Source organism: Saccharomyces kudriavzevii (assembly GCF_947243775.1).
Source record: "Saccharomyces kudriavzevii IFO 1802 strain IFO1802 genome assembly, chromosome: 8".
Classification (NCBI taxonomy): Eukaryota; Fungi; Ascomycota; class Saccharomycetes; order Saccharomycetales; family Saccharomycetaceae; genus Saccharomyces; species Saccharomyces kudriavzevii.
The window spans coordinates 219,923-239,787 of NC_079279.1; the positions used below are offsets into that span (position 1 = coordinate 219,923).

The following is a 19,865-nucleotide window of genomic DNA, read 5'->3' on the forward strand; positions in this document are numbered from 1 at the left end:
GAAAGTAACTACTATTTATATCAAACATATTGAAGAGATTCCTTTTTCGTACGTAACATTATATAACATTTCTAATTTAGTTGTATGCACATATTTCCAACTGTTGATTCAACCGAAAAGCCTCATAGCTTTTAATACGGATATTGGTTAGCGCAGAGCGAAAAAAATAACCAAATCTTTGAGCTGCTTGGCATCAAAACAACAATTGACGATATGGTTTTCTGGTGAGTCTATGGAGGGAAAGTGTGTAAATTGGGAAAGCTTTTAACGTTTTATTTGCTAGAAAAGTAAATCGTATTTGAGTGGAAGCCTACCAATCAAATTATGGAAACAATTGATATCCAAAATCGATCATTTGTGGTTCGTTGGGTAAAATGTGGCCGCGGTGATGTAATCAACTATCAGATCAAGCCATTGAAGAAATCTATCGAGATTGGTATCTACAAGAAGTTGAAATCAAGTGTCGATGACCATGCTTCCGCTGTTCACATTGCCCCTGACACTAAAACGTTGCTGGACTATACAACTAAATCCTTATTGCATAAAGGAAGCTCTGGTCACGTGGAGGAGCACCATAGGCGTTCTTCCCAACACTCTCACAATTCCAGCAATGGATCTGATAATAGGAGAAAGGAGAGATCACATTCTTCGCTGTCCATCAGTGATATACAACAGCAATCTCAAGAAATACCCCTACGTGAAAAACTATCCGCATCGGGCTTCACCTTGGTTAAGAGGGTCGGCAACGTTTCGGGGAACACTATGGTTCAAGGTGATCTCGAAGTAAAAGATACTGATTACTATTATGCCTTTATACTAGACAATTCGTCCTCTAAAAATGTAAAGAAAAAAATCCTTTTCAATGCGAGTGTAATAAATGGTGATAATCAATCAATGATAAGCACGAGATCCACGCCTCCAGCAGGGCCTGCAGCTTTAAATAGAACATCAACCCAACGGGATATGCTGTTTAGAGTAGGACAGGGACGATATCTGCAAGGTTACCTGCTGAAGAAAAGGAGAAAGAGGCTACAAGGTTTCAAGAAAAGGTTTTTCACTTTGGACTTTAGATACGGAACTTTATCATACTACTTGAACGACCATAATCAAACCTGTAGAGGTGAGATTGTAATAAGTTTGTCATCTGTTAGTGCCAATAAAAAGGATAAAATAATCATCATCGATTCTGGTATGGAAGTTTGGGTCTTGAAGGCTACAAATAAGGAAAACTGGCAATCGTGGGTTGATGCATTACAATTTTGTTTTGATGACCAATTTGAAGATAAGGACACTTCCACTCTGGGGGAAAATCCAGAAGCATTTGACAATAGTAAAGGGGCTAATAATAAAAGTACTCTACAAAGTCGTGACCAGCTTACACCTATTGTTACTACTAAATCCGTCCAACCACAGTCACAGTACATTCAGAAGGACGCCGATGATTTGTATGTGCCATTGCCCAGTGAATCCTACGCTACCTTTTCTATGAACTTACGCTTGATTCAACAGCGACTAGAACAATGTAAAAAGGACTCTATATCTTATAAACCAAGTGCGCCACGCCAAAGATCTGAAGGGTTGAATATATCGAATTCGTCATCTTCCCCCTTTGCAAATAATAAAGTGTCTTCATTTAATCACTCTTCTTCTGGCATGACTTCATCTGATTCTTTAGTTTCTGATGAAATCCCACATAACACAACACATACCGAGCATGCGTTATATAATCAACTGGCAGATCTGGAAGTGTTTGTGAGTCGATTTGTTACCCAAGGGGAGGTCTTATTCAAGGACCATCAGATTCTGTGCAAAAAGGCGAAGGATACGAGAGTTTCCCTGGCTTCATATCTCAGCGAAAATGATGAATTTTTCGACGCTGAAGAAGAAATCAGCCGTGGGGTTATTCTATTAACTGACACAGAAGATGATATAAACAATATAGTTGAGGAAACTCCTCTTCTAGGCAAAAGTGACCAAAATGAATTTATCACGGAAGGTGAAACATCAGAAAACAAATTGATAGGGTCATCGAGTTTAAAAAGCCATACTACTAACGACGAAACTCAAAGCCGTAAACACTACAAAAATCGTCACAAAAATCGCCGCCGTAATCATCATCAAAAAAGCGAAAGTGCTCAATCTTCTACTGAAACATTTACAAGTAAAGATTTGTTTGCTCTTTCCTATCCAAAGTCAATTTCACGTCGTGACGATATACCAGAAGCAGCAGCTTCACCTCCAAGTCTATTATCGTTCTTAAGAAAGAATGTAGGTAAAGATTTGAGTTCTATTGCCATGCCAGTGACTTCGAATGAACCCATTTCTATCCTGCAGCTGATATCAGAGACATTTGAGTACGCTCCTCTCTTAACAAAGGCCACTCAACGTTCTGATCCTATAACCTTTGTTTCAGCATTTGCCATTTCCTTTCTTTCCATATATAGAGATAAAGCAAGGACCCTGAGAAAACCATTCAATCCGCTACTAGCTGAAACGTTTGAACTTATACGAGAAGATATGGGGTTTAGATTGATCTCGGAAAAGGTTTCTCATCGTCCACCAGTATTTGCCTTTTTTGCAGAGCATCTCGAATGGGAATGTAGTTATACTGTAACTCCTTCTCAAAAATTCTGGGGTAAATCTATCGAACTGAACAACGAAGGTATACTAAGATTAAAGTTCAAAGCAACCGGGGAACTATTTGAATGGACCCAACCAACTACAATTTTAAAAAATCTGATTGCAGGAGAGAGATATATGGAGCCGGTTAACGAATTCGAAGTCCATTCCTCGAAAGGAGATAAATCGCACATTTTATTTGATAAAGCAGGCATGTTTAGTGGAAGGTCAGAAGGATTTAAAGTTTCAATAATCCCACCAGCTTCAAGTAATCGTAAAAAAGAAACTCTGGCCGGTAAATGGACACAAAGTTTGGTCAATGAAACTACTCATGAAACTATATGGGAAGTCAGTGATTTAGTCAGCAATCCGAAGAAAAAATATGGATTCACTAAATTCACCGCAAATTTAAATGAAATTACAGAAATTGAGGAGGGCAATTTGCCACCTACTGACTCTAGATTAAGGCCAGATATTAGAGCATATGAACAGGGAAATGTTGATAAGGCTGAAGAATGGAAATTGAAATTGGAACAACTTCAGCGTGAAAGACGTAATAAAGGACAGGACACTGAGCCAAGGTATTTTGAGAAAGTATCTAAGACTGAATGGAAGTACATAACTGGACCAAAGAGTTATTGGGAAAGAAGAAGGAACCACGATTGGTCAGACGTTACCCATCTTTGGTAAATCCATGATAGTGTTGTTTTCGTCATTTCCGCGCATTTTTTTTTTGTAGCCTATAAATATTTATTTCATGTCTCTTATCAATATCCGTTAAATCACCTATATGTAATGTTAGTATAAGATACAACCCATGAAGAACTTTAAAATTTTTCATTTATTTTCTTGGAACAAGTGAGTTTCCAATAAGCAATGATAGTGGTGATTCGCGATATTTTTATGGCCATTAATATATATTTATTATTTTTATAGGGATGAAGAATTCTAAATTGCTTTTGATCAGCGAGTAGAATCAAGTGAAAAATAAGTCGGTTTCAATTTGTGAAAGATATGAGTCGTTAACTTGAAGTGATTGTAAAAAATATAAGAAAGATCTGCTTTCACTCCCAACCAAATACATATGTTTTTTACAATTAGTTCCAAAACTTCGAAGAAAGAGAAAGAATTTTATCGAGGATCAAAAAATCCGTAATATACCTTTACTTAAATTTATTGAGAAATCATGTAAATAAATCAGCTAAATCAGGTTATATTTACATCAACATCTGTCATTCCAAAGACCGAGTTTCTATGTTATCAAGATCTTAGAAGATATGATAAGAAGGAGCAATAGATTCTTCATATCCCTATTCATGCAAAAACGTTATCATTTTCGTCGAAAAAGACAAAGGGTAATATAGAAAGAAGTATAAAGATCATCAACCTCGCCTTCTAAAGATGGGATATCTGGGACTTAATCTCAGCCGAGGCCCAGTTGATACAATCCCTCCCATCAAGTTTACTTTCTTTCACCAATGTCACATTTAATTACTTTAGCTACTTGTAATTTGAACCAATGGGCCCTGGATTTTGAAGGTAATAGAGATCGTATCTTAGAATCTATTAGAATTGCCAAAGAAAGAGGTGCCAGGTTACGTGTTGGGCCAGAGCTAGAAATAACTGGTTATGGATGTTTGGATCATTTTTTGGAGAATGATGTTTGTCTTCATTCATGGGAGATGTATGCCCAGATCATCAAGAATAGAGAAACTCATGGGTTAATACTTGATATTGGCATGCCAGTTTTACATAAGAATGTTCGGTATAATTGTCGCCTCCTATCACTGGATGGCGAGATACTGTTTATAAGGCCAAAGATTTGGTTAGCAAATGATGGCAATTATAGAGAAATGAGGTTTTTCACTCCTTGGATGAAACCTGGCGTAGTGGAGGACTTTATACTCCCACCTGAAATTCAGAAAGTTACTGGTCAGAGGCTTGTGCCATTCGGTGATGCTGTGATAAATTCACTAGATACATGCATCGGTACAGAAACTTGTGAAGAGCTATTCACGCCTCAATCGCCTCACATCGCCATGTCATTAGATGGCGTGGAAATCATCACAAACTCATCTGGTTCTCACCACGAACTGCGTAAGTTGAATAAAAGATTAGACTTGATCCTAAATGCTACTAAACGTTGTGGTGGTGTTTACTTGTATGCAAATCAAAGAGGTTGTGATGGTGACAGATTATATTATGATGGCTGCGCCTTAATTGCCATTAATGGTACAATTGTAGCCCAAGGTTCACAGTTTTCTCTAGATGACGTGGAAGTCGTTACTGCTACTGTAGACCTAGAAGAAGTGAGAAGTTATCGCGCGGCTGTCATGTCTCGCGGCTTACAGGCTTCTTTAGCAGAAATAAAGTTCAAACGTATTGATATTCCGGTAGAATTGGCTTTAATGACCTCCAGATTTGATCCTACAATATGTCCGACAAAGGTCCGGGAGCCTTTTTACCACTCTCCTGAGGAGGAAATTGCTTTGGGCCCTGCTTGCTGGATGTGGGATTATTTAAGGCGTTGTAACGGTACAGGGTTTTTCCTTCCCTTGTCTGGGGGTATTGACTCTTGCGCAACAGCAATGATTGTTCACTCTATGTGTCGTTTAGTAACAAACGCTGCTCAGAATGGAAATGACCAAGTCATTAAAGACGTTCGTAGGATAACACGTAGTGCCGACGATTGGATTCCAAGCACTCCGCAGGAGATAGCCTCAAAAATATTCCATTCATGTTTCATGGGTACTGAAAACTCTTCTAGGGAGACAAGAAGTAGGGCCAAAGACCTCTCTAGTGCTATTGGATCCTACCACGTCGATTTAAAGATGGACTCATTAGTATCCAGTGTGGTATCCTTATTTGAAGTTGCTACGGGTAAAAAACCAATATTTAAAATATTTGGTGGGTCCCAGACCGAGAACCTTGCTTTGCAAAATATTCAAGCGCGCCTAAGAATGGTTCTTTCTTATCTTTTTGCGCAACTATTGCCGTGGGTTCGTAGCATTCCAAATTCTAGCGGTTTGCTTGTGTTGGGTAGTGCCAATGTTGATGAATGCTTGCGTGGCTATTTAACAAAGTATGATTGCTCTTCCGCTGACATCAACCCTATTGGAGGCATATCAAAGACTGACTTGAAAAGATTCATTGCATATGCATCAAAAGAATATGACATGCCAATATTGAATGACTTTTTGAATGCTACCCCTACTGCAGAACTGGAACCTATGACGAAAGATTATATTCAATCAGATGAGAAGGACATGGGAATGACCTATGAGGAGTTGGGGGTATTTGGTTACCTTAGAAAGGTTGAAAAATGTGGTCCTTATTCGATGTTCCTGAAACTTCTTCATCAGTGGTCTCCCAAGTTAACACCTCGTCAAATATCTGAAAAGGTTAAAAGGTTTTTTTTCTTCTACGCTGTCAACAGGCATAAACAAACTGTGTTAACTCCTAGTTATCATGCTGAACAATATTCACCAGAGGACAATAGATTTGATTTACGACCCTTTCTAATCAATCCAAGATTTCCGTGGGCCTCAAAAAAAATTGACGAAGTTGTTGAACAATGCGAATCACATAAAGATTCGCAACTTGACATTATGTCAATTGATTAGTACAAGAAAACTGGAAACGCTAAGACGGTATTTTACTATGTGTCTGTATATTTAGTTATTTGACTTTATCATAAAAAAGATGAAGACTGACTTCTAGCACCTTATCTCTACATATTTTGCACCGTTTTATGTTGACCCCAATTAGTCTTGATAACCACGTTTCTAAAATCGTTTCGCTTCCAGAAATCAATCAGAGTGATTGCCGTTTTCATAGGCGAGTCTTCTTGGATAAAATGGCCTGAATCTTGAAAAACAACTAGTTGGTATTTACCTTGCATCTGTCCTACAATCAACTCCTTATCTAGATTTTCGTTTCCTGCTAAAATCAATAATTTACTTACTGGCAGATCGACAAAGGAATGCGATAAGTCTGTAAACCATGTGTCCCAGAAGGGACTAAAGGTCTCTAGCTTCGTAATCCTCACAGCTTCCCCTGATTTGGATAGAGTAAATAAAGCTGGTATCGCAATTTCCGCACTTGTTCTCAATTTCGACAGTGCATGCTGAACATGCCAATCGACAGCGTCGTTCATTGATTCGAATACATTCGGTGTACTCTGCAAAAAGTGCTCAACTTTACTTAAGGCCAGAATGGCAGCCTCTTCTACGATATCTAACATAGTAATACCAAGAACTTTTTTTTGTAATTCTGTTGCTAACCTAGCGTATGCAAAAGTACATATACTTCCACCAAGAGAGTGACCAATTAAGATAATAGATACCTTCTGAAGTGGCTCCTTGCTTATTTTAAACTCATACCAATAATTTAGTAAGTTGACGAAATCCTCAATAAAAGTGTCTCTATCAAAGCGCATGGGCTTCCCGGCCTTCGTGGAGCTTGTCTGAGCGTGTCCTCTGGCATCAAATGCAAAACATCCGCATCTTCCTTCCAGTTTAGTACTTAATTGCTTGGCCAAGTTGGCAAACGACAAGCCTGAGGAGCCTGCCCCATGATGGAAGATAAAGATCGGAACTGAAGAGGTGTTTGAAAGTGATGAAGTGGGTAACGTGTAATAAGTATTTATGTTGAGATTCCTTTCAGGAAGATTTACGAATTCCTTACTATCAAAAAAGTCCTTCCAAGTGGGTAAATTGCCCTTTCTCTTGCTTGAACTTCTGTCAGCAATGCTTCTGTCACTGCCTTTATGGATTCTATTTCCATTCAGTTGACCATTCAATGATGGAAGGGCTCCTAGTGCATCGCCGCCATCCTCAACATGCTCTTCTGCTTCTTGGAAAGTCGCATCTAGCATACTTTTGGCCTTCTCGAGTTTGGACAAGGCAACTTTTCTCCTTAAATCATCAGCCATTGGAAATTTGGAAATGCCGCTATCAATCTGCTGCCACTTGAAGCCTTTATAAGCCTTTGGGGTTGCTCTTAACACTAAAATAAGCTGATAACAATCCCTAAATAGACATCTGTACGATTTCAAACTATTACCCGACACGGTAAGAACAATAAGATTCCATTCTATACTATTACAAAGCAGTTCGAACAGAAGATAATCCAGGTGCCATTCTGAATGCCCATGCAAACTTATTAGCTGTAAGTATATATAGTGCTGCCTACGATACCTGATCTTTCGAAATTTCTGGGAATTCTTGAGGCGAACAAGCAGCTTGGGACTGGCATTGGGGTTTTCGGTTTATGCCCCACTGTACATACGCTTTTTACGCTTGGGCATTTGGACGGATCTCTTCAATTCCTTGGAAACTTGTTCAGTCATGCTATAGCATTTCTGGTCCTATTGGTCCATTTCGAATTCACAGACCAAATAGTATAGTTTGCGCCTAGCTTCGTCTATGTCATTCAACATCCCTCTTTCATGTGGGTCCCTCCCAGAAATTGCATCCCTATAGATGTATTCCTATGATTCTTGTAGTATTAAAATGGCGAGCATTTGAACTTCTTTATTGAATCAGATAGTTTCTCTATCTTTTCTGCCATTTCCTGTCGATCCCTCCACTGCCCAACTTCATGCAGGTATTGTGCATCAGTTGACTGTGATCATTATGCGGCTTGCCTGACTTCCGTTAGATGTCTTGCTCTTTAAATTTTTATAGTGTTTTCTCTTGCAACAATAAGTTCTCCGTTGATAAAGCCTTTCTTTCCACTTCAGTAAGTTCATAATTATAGAGCTGATTATTTATGTCAATCATGGTACTGCCTTTAGAGCTTCCTATAAAAGAGGAATTGCACACTTTTTACTCTTTTATACTTTCGATTCTTTGACGCTGAAGCGGCTTTCCTATCTGGTCGAAATAAATCAATAACATGATGATGGCTTAATTACGATTGAACATCGCCTTGCTTTTGGCCAAAACTCCAACTACAAACACATCCTTTGTCTCAAGTTTTACCCATGGAGAAATCAATTTCACTGCAGTACTCTCCACCAAGAAATACAAAAGTTCACTATATGATATGGATCGTTTCAAAACCGATTCATCTTTTCTTGCTTTACCTGTTGGGATAAAAAAACGCAGTAATTTGTCACCAATTCACATGAATTCTTCTCTCCTTTTATGGTCATTTTAGTGGCACTTACGCTTTGGAGAGAACCTTTTTTTTTCTAGCAGAAGTGATCAGGATAAATTACCATTCTTCGTATTCTTGATATTGCATAGTCAGTACCTCCAGCTGCTCATGTGTTAAAATGCCGAAGTGCTATTGACACACGCAATAAGGTGGTGCCATTTCAGGAACAAATATCGACGATGTTAAGAATACAACATCTCTTCACTCAGGATCGCTTGTATCACAATGAATCGTGAGATGTATCATTTTTATGGGCTACCACTTGTTAACTCGCCATATTCCCCCCAAAGTAGACTTGAAAATCATCGTTCCTCCTTATAAATAGCGCATCTGTAACATTGATCTAAATATGCACACATTGTGATGACAAGTGCTATTTGTTCTTTAGCCCACGTCTCATTTCGTGATAAATTTGAGCGCGAGCTTTTGTTTTAATTAATGACAAATATAGAAGACACATTCGATGAATACTAACTAGAAAAAGAAGGAACAAGGCCACCAAAAATGTTTGCGAACATTGGACTTAGGACTTTAAGGACTTCCAGGGGTCCTATATATGGTATGTTTGTTATTTTGCTCGCTGGTGTGCTTATTGCAAAGTTTGCGGGACATTTACTAATTGACTCAGAGGCTGGTATCTCTCGTATCATAGGGTCTTGCAGCCAAATCATCAACTTTTCCAAGAGAACCTTCTATTCGAGTGCCAAGAATGGCTACCAATCGAACAACAGTCATGGTGATACTTATAGTTCCAATGCACACACAGGACCATTTACCTACAAGACCGCCGTAGCTTTCCAACCCAAGGATAGAGACGATCAGATATACCAAAAGTTAAAAGATTCTATTAAATCGCCTACGGGGGAAGACAATTATTTTGCTACATCAAACAACATCCATGACATTTTTGCTGGCGTTGCAGACGGTGTTGGAGGATGGGCTGAACATGGATATGATTCTAGTGCCATTTCAAGAGAACTATGCAGAAAAATGGATGAAATAAGTACAGCTTTAGCAGATATGTCATCTAAGGAACCACTCTTAACGCCCAAAAAAATCATTGACGCTGCTTATTCAAAAGTTAAGGATGAGAAGGTGGTGAAAGTAGGCGGAACAACTGCCATAATGGCCCACTTCCCATCAAATGGTAAGTTGCAAGTTGCTAATTTGGGTGATTCCTGGTGCGGTGTCTTTAGAAGTTCGAAGCTTGTGTTCCAAACAGAGTTCCAAACCGTTGGGTTTAATGCACCCTACCAGTTGTCGATCATACCAGAAGAAATGTTGAAAGAAGCTGAAAGAAGGGGTAGCAAATATATTCTGAATACTCCCGCTGACGCTGATGAATATAGCTTCCAATTGAACAAAAATGATATTGTTATCTTAGCTACCGACGGTGTAACTGATAACATTGCCGCGGATGATATTGAGCTTTTTTTGAAAGATAACTCTGCCAGAACAAAGGATGAATTACAGCTGTTATCACAGGAATTCGTGAAAAACGTAGTTCGTTTAAGCAAAGACCCTAATTATCCTAGTGTTTTTTCTCAGGAGATTTCTAAACTAACCGGTAAAAACTACAGCGGCGGGAAGGAAGACGACATAACAGTGGTTTTTATAAGAGTTGACTAGCATATTCTTGCTTGATCTCTCGAAAGAGAGTGTGACTGAGAGTACAGCACCATAGATGGTATACTATATATAAGCCGAGCAATTCAATAGAACTAAAAATAAGTGAGCATATACAGTAGAAAATGGAACAATCTATATTCGCAAGCAATTTATCAATCAAAGGAGCGTTTTAGAACAATCCTTTTGATTTTGTCTCTTTCGGTTTTCAGCTTTTCTTCTTCTTCAAGAACATCAGAAACAAACTTCACATTCGTCGGTAACTGTAAAACTCTTGATTGCGTTTTCTTGCCACTCTTAGTCAAAAACGTAAATGCAATTTTCTTTGGATTAGATGATTCTTCGTCGTTTTTCATATTGAAAGAAAGCTTTTCATTCTTTTTCAGCAATAAGGGATTTTGTACGCTAACCGGCTTTGGAATTACTGGTATTTTGCTAGCAACAACTTTTTCGCTCTTTCTTGCGTCTAAGGATTCTTGCATCATTTGTTGAAACTGCCTTTCCAATTCTTCTTCTGCCTTTCTTTCTTCTTCATCTTTTAATTTCTTCTCGTACTCTTCATACATTCGTTTCATTTCAATATCTCTGTCGGCGTCAAGGTCACCACCATATTCCAAATCAGAATCACTATCTTCGTCGTCATCTTCATCTTCGCCACCATATTCGGAATCAGAATCACTGTCTTCATCTTCATCTTCATCGTCATCTTCATCTTCGTCTTCATCTTCATCCTCGTCTTCGTCTTCGTCATCATCCTCACTCTCATCATGCTTCTCTTGACATTTCCCTGGTACTGATTCAGTATCAGCCGCACTTGTCTCCACTTCCTCATCTTCTCCTAATAAATCGACACCATCATCATTTTCATCATCATCATCATCATCATCATCATCATCATCATCATTTTCATCAGCACTTACATCAATGGAAACTGCGCTTACAATACCGCCACCAGTGCTTGCCGAAGATCCTTCCGATTCGGTCTCTCTGCTTTTTATAGTGTTTAATGATTTCAGTAAAGTTTCCAGCTTCAGAGCACTTTCGACCAGGTTTTCTGATCTTTCAAACTTGGAGTTGTCGAAAATATTTTCATACTTTTTGAATGTGCTGGAAACCCTGAACTGTGTCTCTTTAGGTAAAGGCTGATCTTTGGTAAAAATGTAATATTCCAAAAACCTTAACAAAATTTTGCACTTTTTAGTAAAGGCAGCAGGTGTCCTGTTGATATTTAGTAGAATTGTAGTAACCAGCTGAATTCTGAAGTAATTATTTGGTAGATCTGAATCATTCAGATAAAAAGGATTGGGTTGGTTATTTACGTGACCGAATCTTATAATGTGATAAATGGTATCTAACAAAACGTCGGATTTTATCATTTCATAGTTAAAGATCTCAGTTAAATACCTCACGTTCGATATCCTATGCATATTTTGTCCATAATCGTTGATCTCTAAGCCCCGTTCAGTGTTTTCTAATATTTGATCTATACACTTGATGACAAAGTCACGGTGATAACTGTATAGACCACCTAGAACTTTAGTTAGTAGGGGAACATTTTGGTAACTTACCTTATGTGGCTTTGAAAACAAAGAAAATAGTGTTTTCTGAATAGCTGAATCAGCCCAGTGGGCTTTACGAACCAGCTTTACGACATGCTTGAAATCTAGGTTACTTAGTTCACTTCTAATCAGAATACGATAAAACTGTTGTTCTAATGTAAGCGTTTTTATTGCAACATTCAAAGACTTAACAGACGGAGGGTAAAGTAAAGTGATTATGTTTTCCAGCGCACCTTTCATGTTCATGTTCAATTGTCTATCATTCTTTTTGTCTCTGATTAATTGGACCATTTTTTCCATTAATTCCTTATATTCTGGTTTATTTAGTAGGAATTTTCCTGAGTGTTCCAATAGAATGGTCAAAATTTCCACATTATTTGGCACTTGCATATTCATAATTAATGTTCTAATCTTGTGGAAAATCATAAATGACGGTATTAATAGAAACTTGATCATTTCACCAAAGAAGATGATATTTTTTACATTAATCTTATTAGAATGCAGTTGGTTCCTAAACCCATTATCCAGGTAGTTAATAAATTCGGAGACGATCTCTGGCATGTATTTACTGTTTGTTGCAATAAATCTGGAATATACTGGCAATTTGCTCCAGTCTTGTGTTTCCATGAAAAATTTCAATATTCGGTTTCTTGTGGCTTTATTATCCAAAAGCGACGACCAATATCTGATCGAGAGCTCATCAATTATATCTTTAGAGTCTGCCATTTCTAAATCTGCAAAGAATAGATTGATATTTTTGGAGTTCGTATTTGAATCTTTTTCAGTTTTGGTGGGTTGTGATTCTTCCACGGCCTCGGAGATATCTGGTAAAACCTCGTAAAATTTCCTTGCGTCTTCGTTTTCCCACAATCGTTGATTCGGTGGTAACATCTGGTTCGTGATCATTGGAGAAGCAATTTCTTTCAGATCATCATTAGAAACGCCTTCGAGTTTTGGAGTTTCTAGCTTGAAAAATTCTCCCAAGGTAACCGCGGAACTCTTGAATCTGATGAATATCGGAAGTAGCTCATCGTACTCATCTATGTACTCGTCTCTCAACTTTCCCGTTCTTATCTGGCATTTTTGATGTTCCCTTTGTAGTTTATTCACCCTTTTATGCAGTTCTGAGGCCCTAGAAAAGGTAGCATCTATAAAAATTTTGAACAAAGATTGCAAGGTGCATTTCAAGTTTGAATCCGAAATCAAGTCATCCCAAGAATTATTGTCATCATGGAAAAAAGGTGCGAATTTCTTGATGAACGCTGTCGCAATAGTGGTGGTAAAACCCAGTTTGAACTTGTAATTAAGTACCTCCCTTAAGATGCTAAATAGTAAGGGATCTTTTTTGCCAATTTTCTTCTGTAGAAAGTTTGGTATGGTGTCTTTTGACTCAGCATCATCCAATGTCCTGAAAACTCCAACTAAGTAAAGTTCGGTGAACACACGGAGATTTCCTTTGATTCTACTTATCCTTTGAAGTTCATCTCTTTCCGACTCAATGTCAACTGAAGGATTCTCAAATGCTTGTAAAAAAGCGCCCAAAAGAAGACCAGTGAACCGAATATTGAATCTTTGATGAAGCCCACTTATAATTTCAACAGCGGCAATTACGTCGTCGTTTTTATTTGGAACGTTCAGCAGACACTCAGTCACGGTAACTATTATCTCCGAAAGATACTTTTCTAAGGAGGCCTCACCTAGATCCTTCAGTAATGAGGCTTCTGAACCTTTTACAAATCCCTTTTTTAATTTTTTTATGAAACCAGTGTTTCTCTTTATACTTGAGTCTAATTTCTTACTTTTCAAGGGGAAGACTTCCTCGCCATTCCAAGCTCGGGCATTTAACTCATGTAATTCCCTTTTTCTTCCATCCTGGTAACATGTAAATGGTGCCGTAGTTCCAGAACCAATAAAAGAAGTTAGTATAAAACCCTAAGAAGGCAAAAAGACCGATCTGGCGACAAAACGCAATCTTTAACATACGTCCATAATTTCTGTCCAACGTATTATCAGTGCAAATCCAATATCAGCTTATCTAAACATTTAAGTAGATTGATACGGTTCACGGTAAAGCAAAACTAGCCTCAACACCATTTCAAATTTATAATCGAGTATAATTTTTCAATGGATACGAAAAAAGTTGGAACCCAAACCCAGGATATTCGTAGATAGCGACTAAGGTAAAACCCTTCTTAACCTTACCAATGCCCTATTCACACATCTTCTATTGTATAGAATGACCTATGTAATGTTCAGTAAACACCTGAACAGTGACTTAGCCCTGTTGGGATCATAGAAATTCATGAGAGAGGGCTCTGGATATGAGTATTTTAGGTAAGGATCATTCTCACGTGGTAAGCAGCATCCTCGAATGTTTGCATCTCACTATTGGCCTACTTAATCTTGACGATTAGCTTTCCTTTCATGGTTTAAAAAGGCATAGGGGAAAAAATAGCGATATCTGCGATGACCGAGTCTTGAACAATAAAAAGTGGCCAGCAGAGAAAGGAAGGGGAACGACCTCATTATGGTCTTGCCAAAGCTGCGGTATATAAACACACTGCAAAACAGACTACCTGAAGGACGGGATGGAGGCACTTATTGTATTCGTGGTGCTTTCCGTATCCGGAGCGTTTGCTTACAAATGGTCCTACGAGAGGCTCTGGTTTAAAGTAGGCTCGTTATTTGACATCATATCAACTTCCTCAAAAAAAAATGGCTCTCCTTTGACTAGCCAGTTGAAAATTGGCTCGCATGAAAATGTTTCCAGCATGGGCAATTTCATTAACAAATTTTACACAGAATATTCTTTACCGTCTTATAAAATACTGCAATCGCAGCGAATCCTTTTTTCATTAGCAATGATGACGTACACGGTAACGATAGAGATCATTCTGTGGCAGATTAAGGTAGCGGGTATGGATAGGGAAGTCACCTTCATAACAACCTGGGTGTGGCCCCTTACAGCTGTGCTACTATCGTTCATCTTAATTTTGCTTCAGCCATTCTTCATTATAATATCCTTATTGAATAAGTTTTACAATGATAAGTTTGATATCGATAAATTGATCATCGTGACATGCTTAAGCTTGTCATTTCTCATTGCACTTCTGAGTTACATAAATTTTGGACCGTTCCAATACACAAAAAATATTCTAACTAGACTGTCCATAGGAGGTGTCACAGTCATGGCCTCCCTCTCTGGATTGGCCACTGTTTCTAGTTTATACTATAACTTTTTGGTGATCTGGCATAAGTTTCGTAATACGTCAATGTCTGACCCCAGCCTCAGAAACATAAACAGCAATGATAACAGTAAGTCTCTCTTATGGACAACGGATGCTTATATGGAGGAAAAAATCCAAGATTATGAACATAATATTGAGCAAAATGTGCAGATATTAACACAACTAGAAAAGGAGTCAAACGTAGAAAACTCGACTTTCAGAGCAGAGCTGTTGGAAAAAATTGCTTGGTATCAGTTGGAACTTGGGAAATTAGAAATATTATTAAAACAATCTCCTCAAGTACGAACCTTTAAGAAAATCTTTGAGATCGGCTTTATCATATATTGTCTCCATAAATTAATAATAACCTTCCTGAAAAGAATTCCTTATATCATATATCACTCGCTCAAATATCCAAATGATTACGAATATGAGAATTTCAGTGAAAATGCAGCATCTGATCCTTTGGCGATCACTATAGCTAACATTTTGGACTTTTCATTCTTTAGGTTCAATTATCAACACGACCTCGATTCATTAACTAAACAAATATCGTTATTTTTGTCAATTTCGCTTTTTCTTTGCTGTCTCTCTGCCGTTAATACCACTATCTCATACGTTGTGACCCTTTTGCCCGTAAAATTCCAGATTCTTGCATTATTTGCCATGCAAAATGATGACACTGGTAATCTACTTCCAGAATTTGTGAACAGTACTATTCGTAAGGAGAGAAAAGGGGGTCTCTCTCAGGAACAGAAAGGAGTATCTCTAATAAAAAATTTGGTGGTATCAGAGTTGACCGGTGTTTACGTTTTAGCCACCACGTTAATGATTAGGTCCCATCTCCCCTTTGAAGTATCACAAAGATTGAAGGAATTATTGGGTGAAAAATTCACCGTTCCAAACATTGTCATAGATTCTTGGTTTGATGAAGTCTACGCTTTTGCATGTGTATTTACTTTCATTTGCATAAGAATTGCAGAACGGAAACTCTCTACAAAAAAAATCAGCACTGAATGATGGCAATCGTTTGCTCATGTTTGATGTTTCTTAGGCATAACTTTATAGAATTAAGTGTATCTGACATATAGTTTATTTAAGAAAGAAAAAAGTATTGTAGGTGCATGAATAAGTAAAGCTTTTTTTCATGTATGCAAGGACGTAAAATTATGGATGATTAACACTAATGTATGAAATAGCACTCGGGAAAACAGGAAGTAGCAGGAAAGTATGATGTTTCATGAATACAAAAATTCGCGCAAAATTTGGTCATCACCCAAGTTCTCCTTAACAATCATATAAATACCTATCAGTAGGTTTGGGAAGCGCTTGGTGAAGTAATCGTAAAATCCATCGGGTACCGGCCCCATCAGTTCTGCTATATCTTCAGGCAAATCCATGAAATGATGGTACTTGTTCCTAAGCGCTCTCAATAAATCCATTAACTTTGACGATTGGTATTTTCTGTACTTTTCAAGGTTGTCCATGAAAGTTTTATCAAACTTAACGGTCCAATCTCCATTAGGTATTACAAAATTGGATGCAGCATCAAATTTCAGCAGCAGGTCACTCGCAGGATCCTTATTTTCAACTTCAAGTCTATCACTGACTTTTAAAAGAAATTCCAGTTTTTTTGATTTGGGCCAAAACAGCGGATGCCTTAAAACTTTCATAGCGGTCGGTCTTTTAAGTAGATCATGATTAATCATCTGTGAGATCAAATCTGTAGCCTCAGCAACTAAAGACCTATCATGGAGACATTTCATTTCATCAAGGCTAAATATTCCTCTTATTATATTGCTCTCACGGGAGTATTTATCTCCAAATGGATGCTTTCCTTTAGATAGAATATAATAGAAGACACATCCCATCGAAAAAATATCGATAGACCTTGTCAACCTCCTTTTGGTAAATGGGTCATAAAAGGAATCGGATGAAATTACCGTGTGTCTACTAGAGGAATGCTCGGTTTCAATTTGGTATTGTGAATTATTTGACTCGTCGAGTAATTCAGGAGCCCTCCATCCACTTGTTCCAGAAGGATTATTCAAATTTGTTCTAAAAGATGATTGACCAGAATCTAGTTTTTTGCATAGACCGAAGTCTGATATTAAAATTCTGAGATTTTCAACTCCTGTTTGCTGGTCTGCAGTAAACCTATTCGATGCAGAAACAAGAATATTCTGAGGTTTTAAATCTCGGTGAATAATTTTCAGAGAGTGTAGATGAGCGACTCCGGCCGCTATTTGCCTCAATAATGAAATTGGATTGTACTCTTTTTGTAATTTTAAATTCTCATCTGATACGTTCTTAGATTCAACGAGATCTTGTAAGTTTAAATTGCAAAGTTCTAGAGCAATATACAAAAATCTATCCGTTGTTTCTGAACAGTAATATCGTATAACGTTTGGGTGATCATCGCTTTCTGTCAGAAGTTTTATTTCCATCAAAGCTATGTCACAAAAATCAATTAACATTCTTTTCACCGCAACGGGTCTGCCTTGGAAACTGCCCTGGAATACTACCGTTCCTGACGAACCATAACCTAAAATTTTTTCTGAAACTACTAAATTTTTTAAAGACTGCTCGAAGTTTGGTATATTTGCAATGCGTGATTTCCTGGCCTTTTTACCCCCTCTCGAACCTCTTTTTCTCTTTTTCTTTTCTAAGGTTAAATCTAGTGATTTTTCATCGTCATCATCATCATCATCACCATCATCGTTATCGTTTTCTGATTTTAAGCCTCCGTCATTTAACGCACCCTTAAAAAGAACCTGTTTTCCCGATTTTAGATCAAGTGAGTTAACTGTATTTCCTGGTTCCACAGAACCATTCAATATTTTCTCTTCAACTATTGGAACTTCTCTTTCAGGTGTGAACCCTATTCTTGATAACACTACATATAATGGCGGCAAAATTTGGAATCTCTGCAAAATAGCACAAAAAGTGAGAAACATTAATAAAAACACGCCTGTCTCTATGATCCGGTAAGCTAGGCTTCCAACTTTCAATAGCAAAGAATTTTGACTTTTTCTCCTTAGCTCTCTCGATATTTGTTCGTGGACTTTTTCTCTATATGCTTCAAGATCTTCTGTTGACATATATTCGTTTAATGAATTGATGTCCCTGTTCTGATGCAAGTCGGTCGTATCAACGGATGAATCTATCATTAAAGGCGGATGTTTTGGCGTGGTGTCCAAAGTATTCGGCTTTCCATAGTTTTCATACAGGTAGTCATATTCATTGCCAAATATCTGATGAACCCCCATAATTGCATTCTTAAATAAAGTTTCATCCTCAAAGATTGAAGATACTCTCCAACGATCACTGGAAGCATATCTCGATTTAGGGGCTGATTCAACTAATGAGGGGAAATTCTGACTAGATAGTGCGAACCAAGAAAGGTTTGATGTTTGATCCAGATAAACCTTGTTGCTTGATACACTTTCAAAATCAACAGGATTGAAGGGATGGGGTACCAGTATATTTTCATTAGAGCGAAGGTCATTAAACACATCAAAAAGGCCTACAATAATTCCGGGGAATGTCGGGGAAACCCATCTAGCAATTCTGAAATCTGAATCGCTTGCTAACAGTGATTTATCACGGAAGGGCGCTATACACATGCCGTCTTTAGAGAATGTATTCTGAAGCGCTAGGGGAACATCCAGAACGTTTTGTTGCCATGTAGAATAGGTAACGTTGTAGCTTGCACCATCATAAGAGTGAATTCCCAATTCAAAAATAGTTTTACCAATTACAATCATATTTTCACACTCTTGAAGTTTTATTTTCTCCTCAGGTGAGCAATCTATACTTTGGCTTCCAAAGTATCCGTTTCTCGAACCGGGACCAAAAGCAGATATAATTTCGCCATTCAAAACATTTATGGTATACATTATAGTTCTCATCGATCCAGTGTACACTTTTTCATCCTCAACCATTTTCCCCGAGTCATTAACCACAATGTTCGTTTTTAAGTGTAGTGGAGAAGTTGAAACCAGTTGACGTATGGATAAAGGAAGTTTTTGCAATCCTTGGTGGGCGTTAAAGTAATAAATGTTTCCATCACCACAGGGCTCGATAATCAGAGTTTCATACGTTTCTAATCTTGAAGGTTCCTGGATTTCTATGAGCGGCTGAAATTTTTCAGGACTGATGGACCATATTATATGACCGTTTCTTCTGTCAACAGCATGAAGTCCACCTTCAACGTCAGCCGCGATTAATATGTCTAATAAGCTTAACTCATTCAGGGAACGGTTCTCCAAATAGGGCATACTTATCGAATTAGCAGCATTATGGGTTTTTTTATTAGTACGCGGATTATTGGCAGCGTCTGATGAATTAGGTGTTGGATTTGAACTGCGTTTTTCTTTTGGAAAATGCTCAGTGGTTCTAGAGGGAGTAATATGAGAAGGTATACTCTTTTCCAAGCCGTAGATTAGATTGGGCTTCTTGGTGAATGCAATTTCATCATTCAGGATCTGTTCTCTCAGAGTTTGGGATAAAAACGGATCTAAGCATAAAACTAGAGATGAAAGCGCCCAAACGAGCAGCGCCGATACTAACATATTTCTCAGAGGAACACGCATTTTTTGGAAGTGCCAATAAATTAGTTCCTCAGATGCGTTTTTTTGATGTTAAATGAAGGTGTGGTATGGAACAAAGT

The 19,865-nt window shown here is 38.0% G+C and overlaps 7 protein-coding genes across 7 annotated transcripts; 4 read left to right on the forward strand and 3 right to left on the reverse strand.

Annotated features, from left to right (window-relative positions):
- Positions 1–324: 324 nt before the first annotated feature.
- Positions 325–3,309, forward strand: OSH3 (oxysterol-binding protein related protein OSH3; the record flags this gene model as incomplete). The annotated part of the gene is made up of 1 exon (XM_056228450.1): positions 325–3,309. One exon carries the CDS (start codon positions 325–327, stop codon positions 3,307–3,309), a length of 2,985 nt encoding a protein of 994 aa, XP_056088170.1.
- A 788-nt stretch (positions 3,310–4,097) lies between these two features.
- QNS1 (glutamine-dependent NAD(+) synthetase) lies at positions 4,098–6,242 on the forward strand (the record flags this gene model as incomplete). Its single annotated transcript, XM_056228451.1, has 1 exon — positions 4,098–6,242. The coding sequence occupies one exon, from the start codon at positions 4,098–4,100 to the stop codon at positions 6,240–6,242; it is 2,145 nt and encodes a 714-aa protein (XP_056088171.1).
- A 107-nt stretch (positions 6,243–6,349) lies between these two features.
- On the reverse strand, positions 6,350–7,552 carry PPE1 (phosphoprotein phosphatase methylesterase 1; the record flags this gene model as incomplete). Its single annotated transcript, XM_056228452.1, has 1 exon — positions 6,350–7,552. One exon carries the CDS (start codon positions 7,550–7,552, stop codon positions 6,350–6,352), a length of 1,203 nt encoding a protein of 400 aa, XP_056088172.1.
- Positions 7,553–9,285: 1,733 nt separating this feature from the next.
- On the forward strand, positions 9,286–10,410 carry PTC7 (type 2C protein phosphatase PTC7; the record flags this gene model as incomplete). The annotated part of the gene is made up of 2 exons (XM_056228453.1): positions 9,286–9,340; positions 9,434–10,410. The coding sequence occupies 2 exons, from the start codon at positions 9,286–9,288 to the stop codon at positions 10,408–10,410; spliced, it is 1,032 nt and encodes a 343-aa protein (XP_056088173.1).
- A 152-nt stretch (positions 10,411–10,562) lies between these two features.
- Positions 10,563–13,955, reverse strand: NMD2 (Nmd2p; the record flags this gene model as incomplete). Its single annotated transcript, XM_056228454.1, has 2 exons — positions 10,563–13,838; positions 13,950–13,955. The coding sequence occupies 2 exons, from the start codon at positions 13,953–13,955 to the stop codon at positions 10,563–10,565; spliced, it is 3,282 nt and encodes a 1,093-aa protein (XP_056088174.1).
- Positions 13,956–14,554: 599 nt separating this feature from the next.
- SKDI08G1250 (uncharacterized protein) lies at positions 14,555–16,213 on the forward strand (the record flags this gene model as incomplete). Its single annotated transcript, XM_056228455.1, has 1 exon — positions 14,555–16,213. One exon carries the CDS (start codon positions 14,555–14,557, stop codon positions 16,211–16,213), a length of 1,659 nt encoding a protein of 552 aa, XP_056088175.1.
- A 218-nt stretch (positions 16,214–16,431) lies between these two features.
- On the reverse strand, positions 16,432–19,788 carry IRE1 (bifunctional endoribonuclease/protein kinase IRE1; the record flags this gene model as incomplete). Its single annotated transcript, XM_056228456.1, has 1 exon — positions 16,432–19,788. The coding sequence occupies one exon, from the start codon at positions 19,786–19,788 to the stop codon at positions 16,432–16,434; it is 3,357 nt and encodes a 1,118-aa protein (XP_056088176.1).
- Positions 19,789–19,865: the final 77 nt, after the last annotated feature.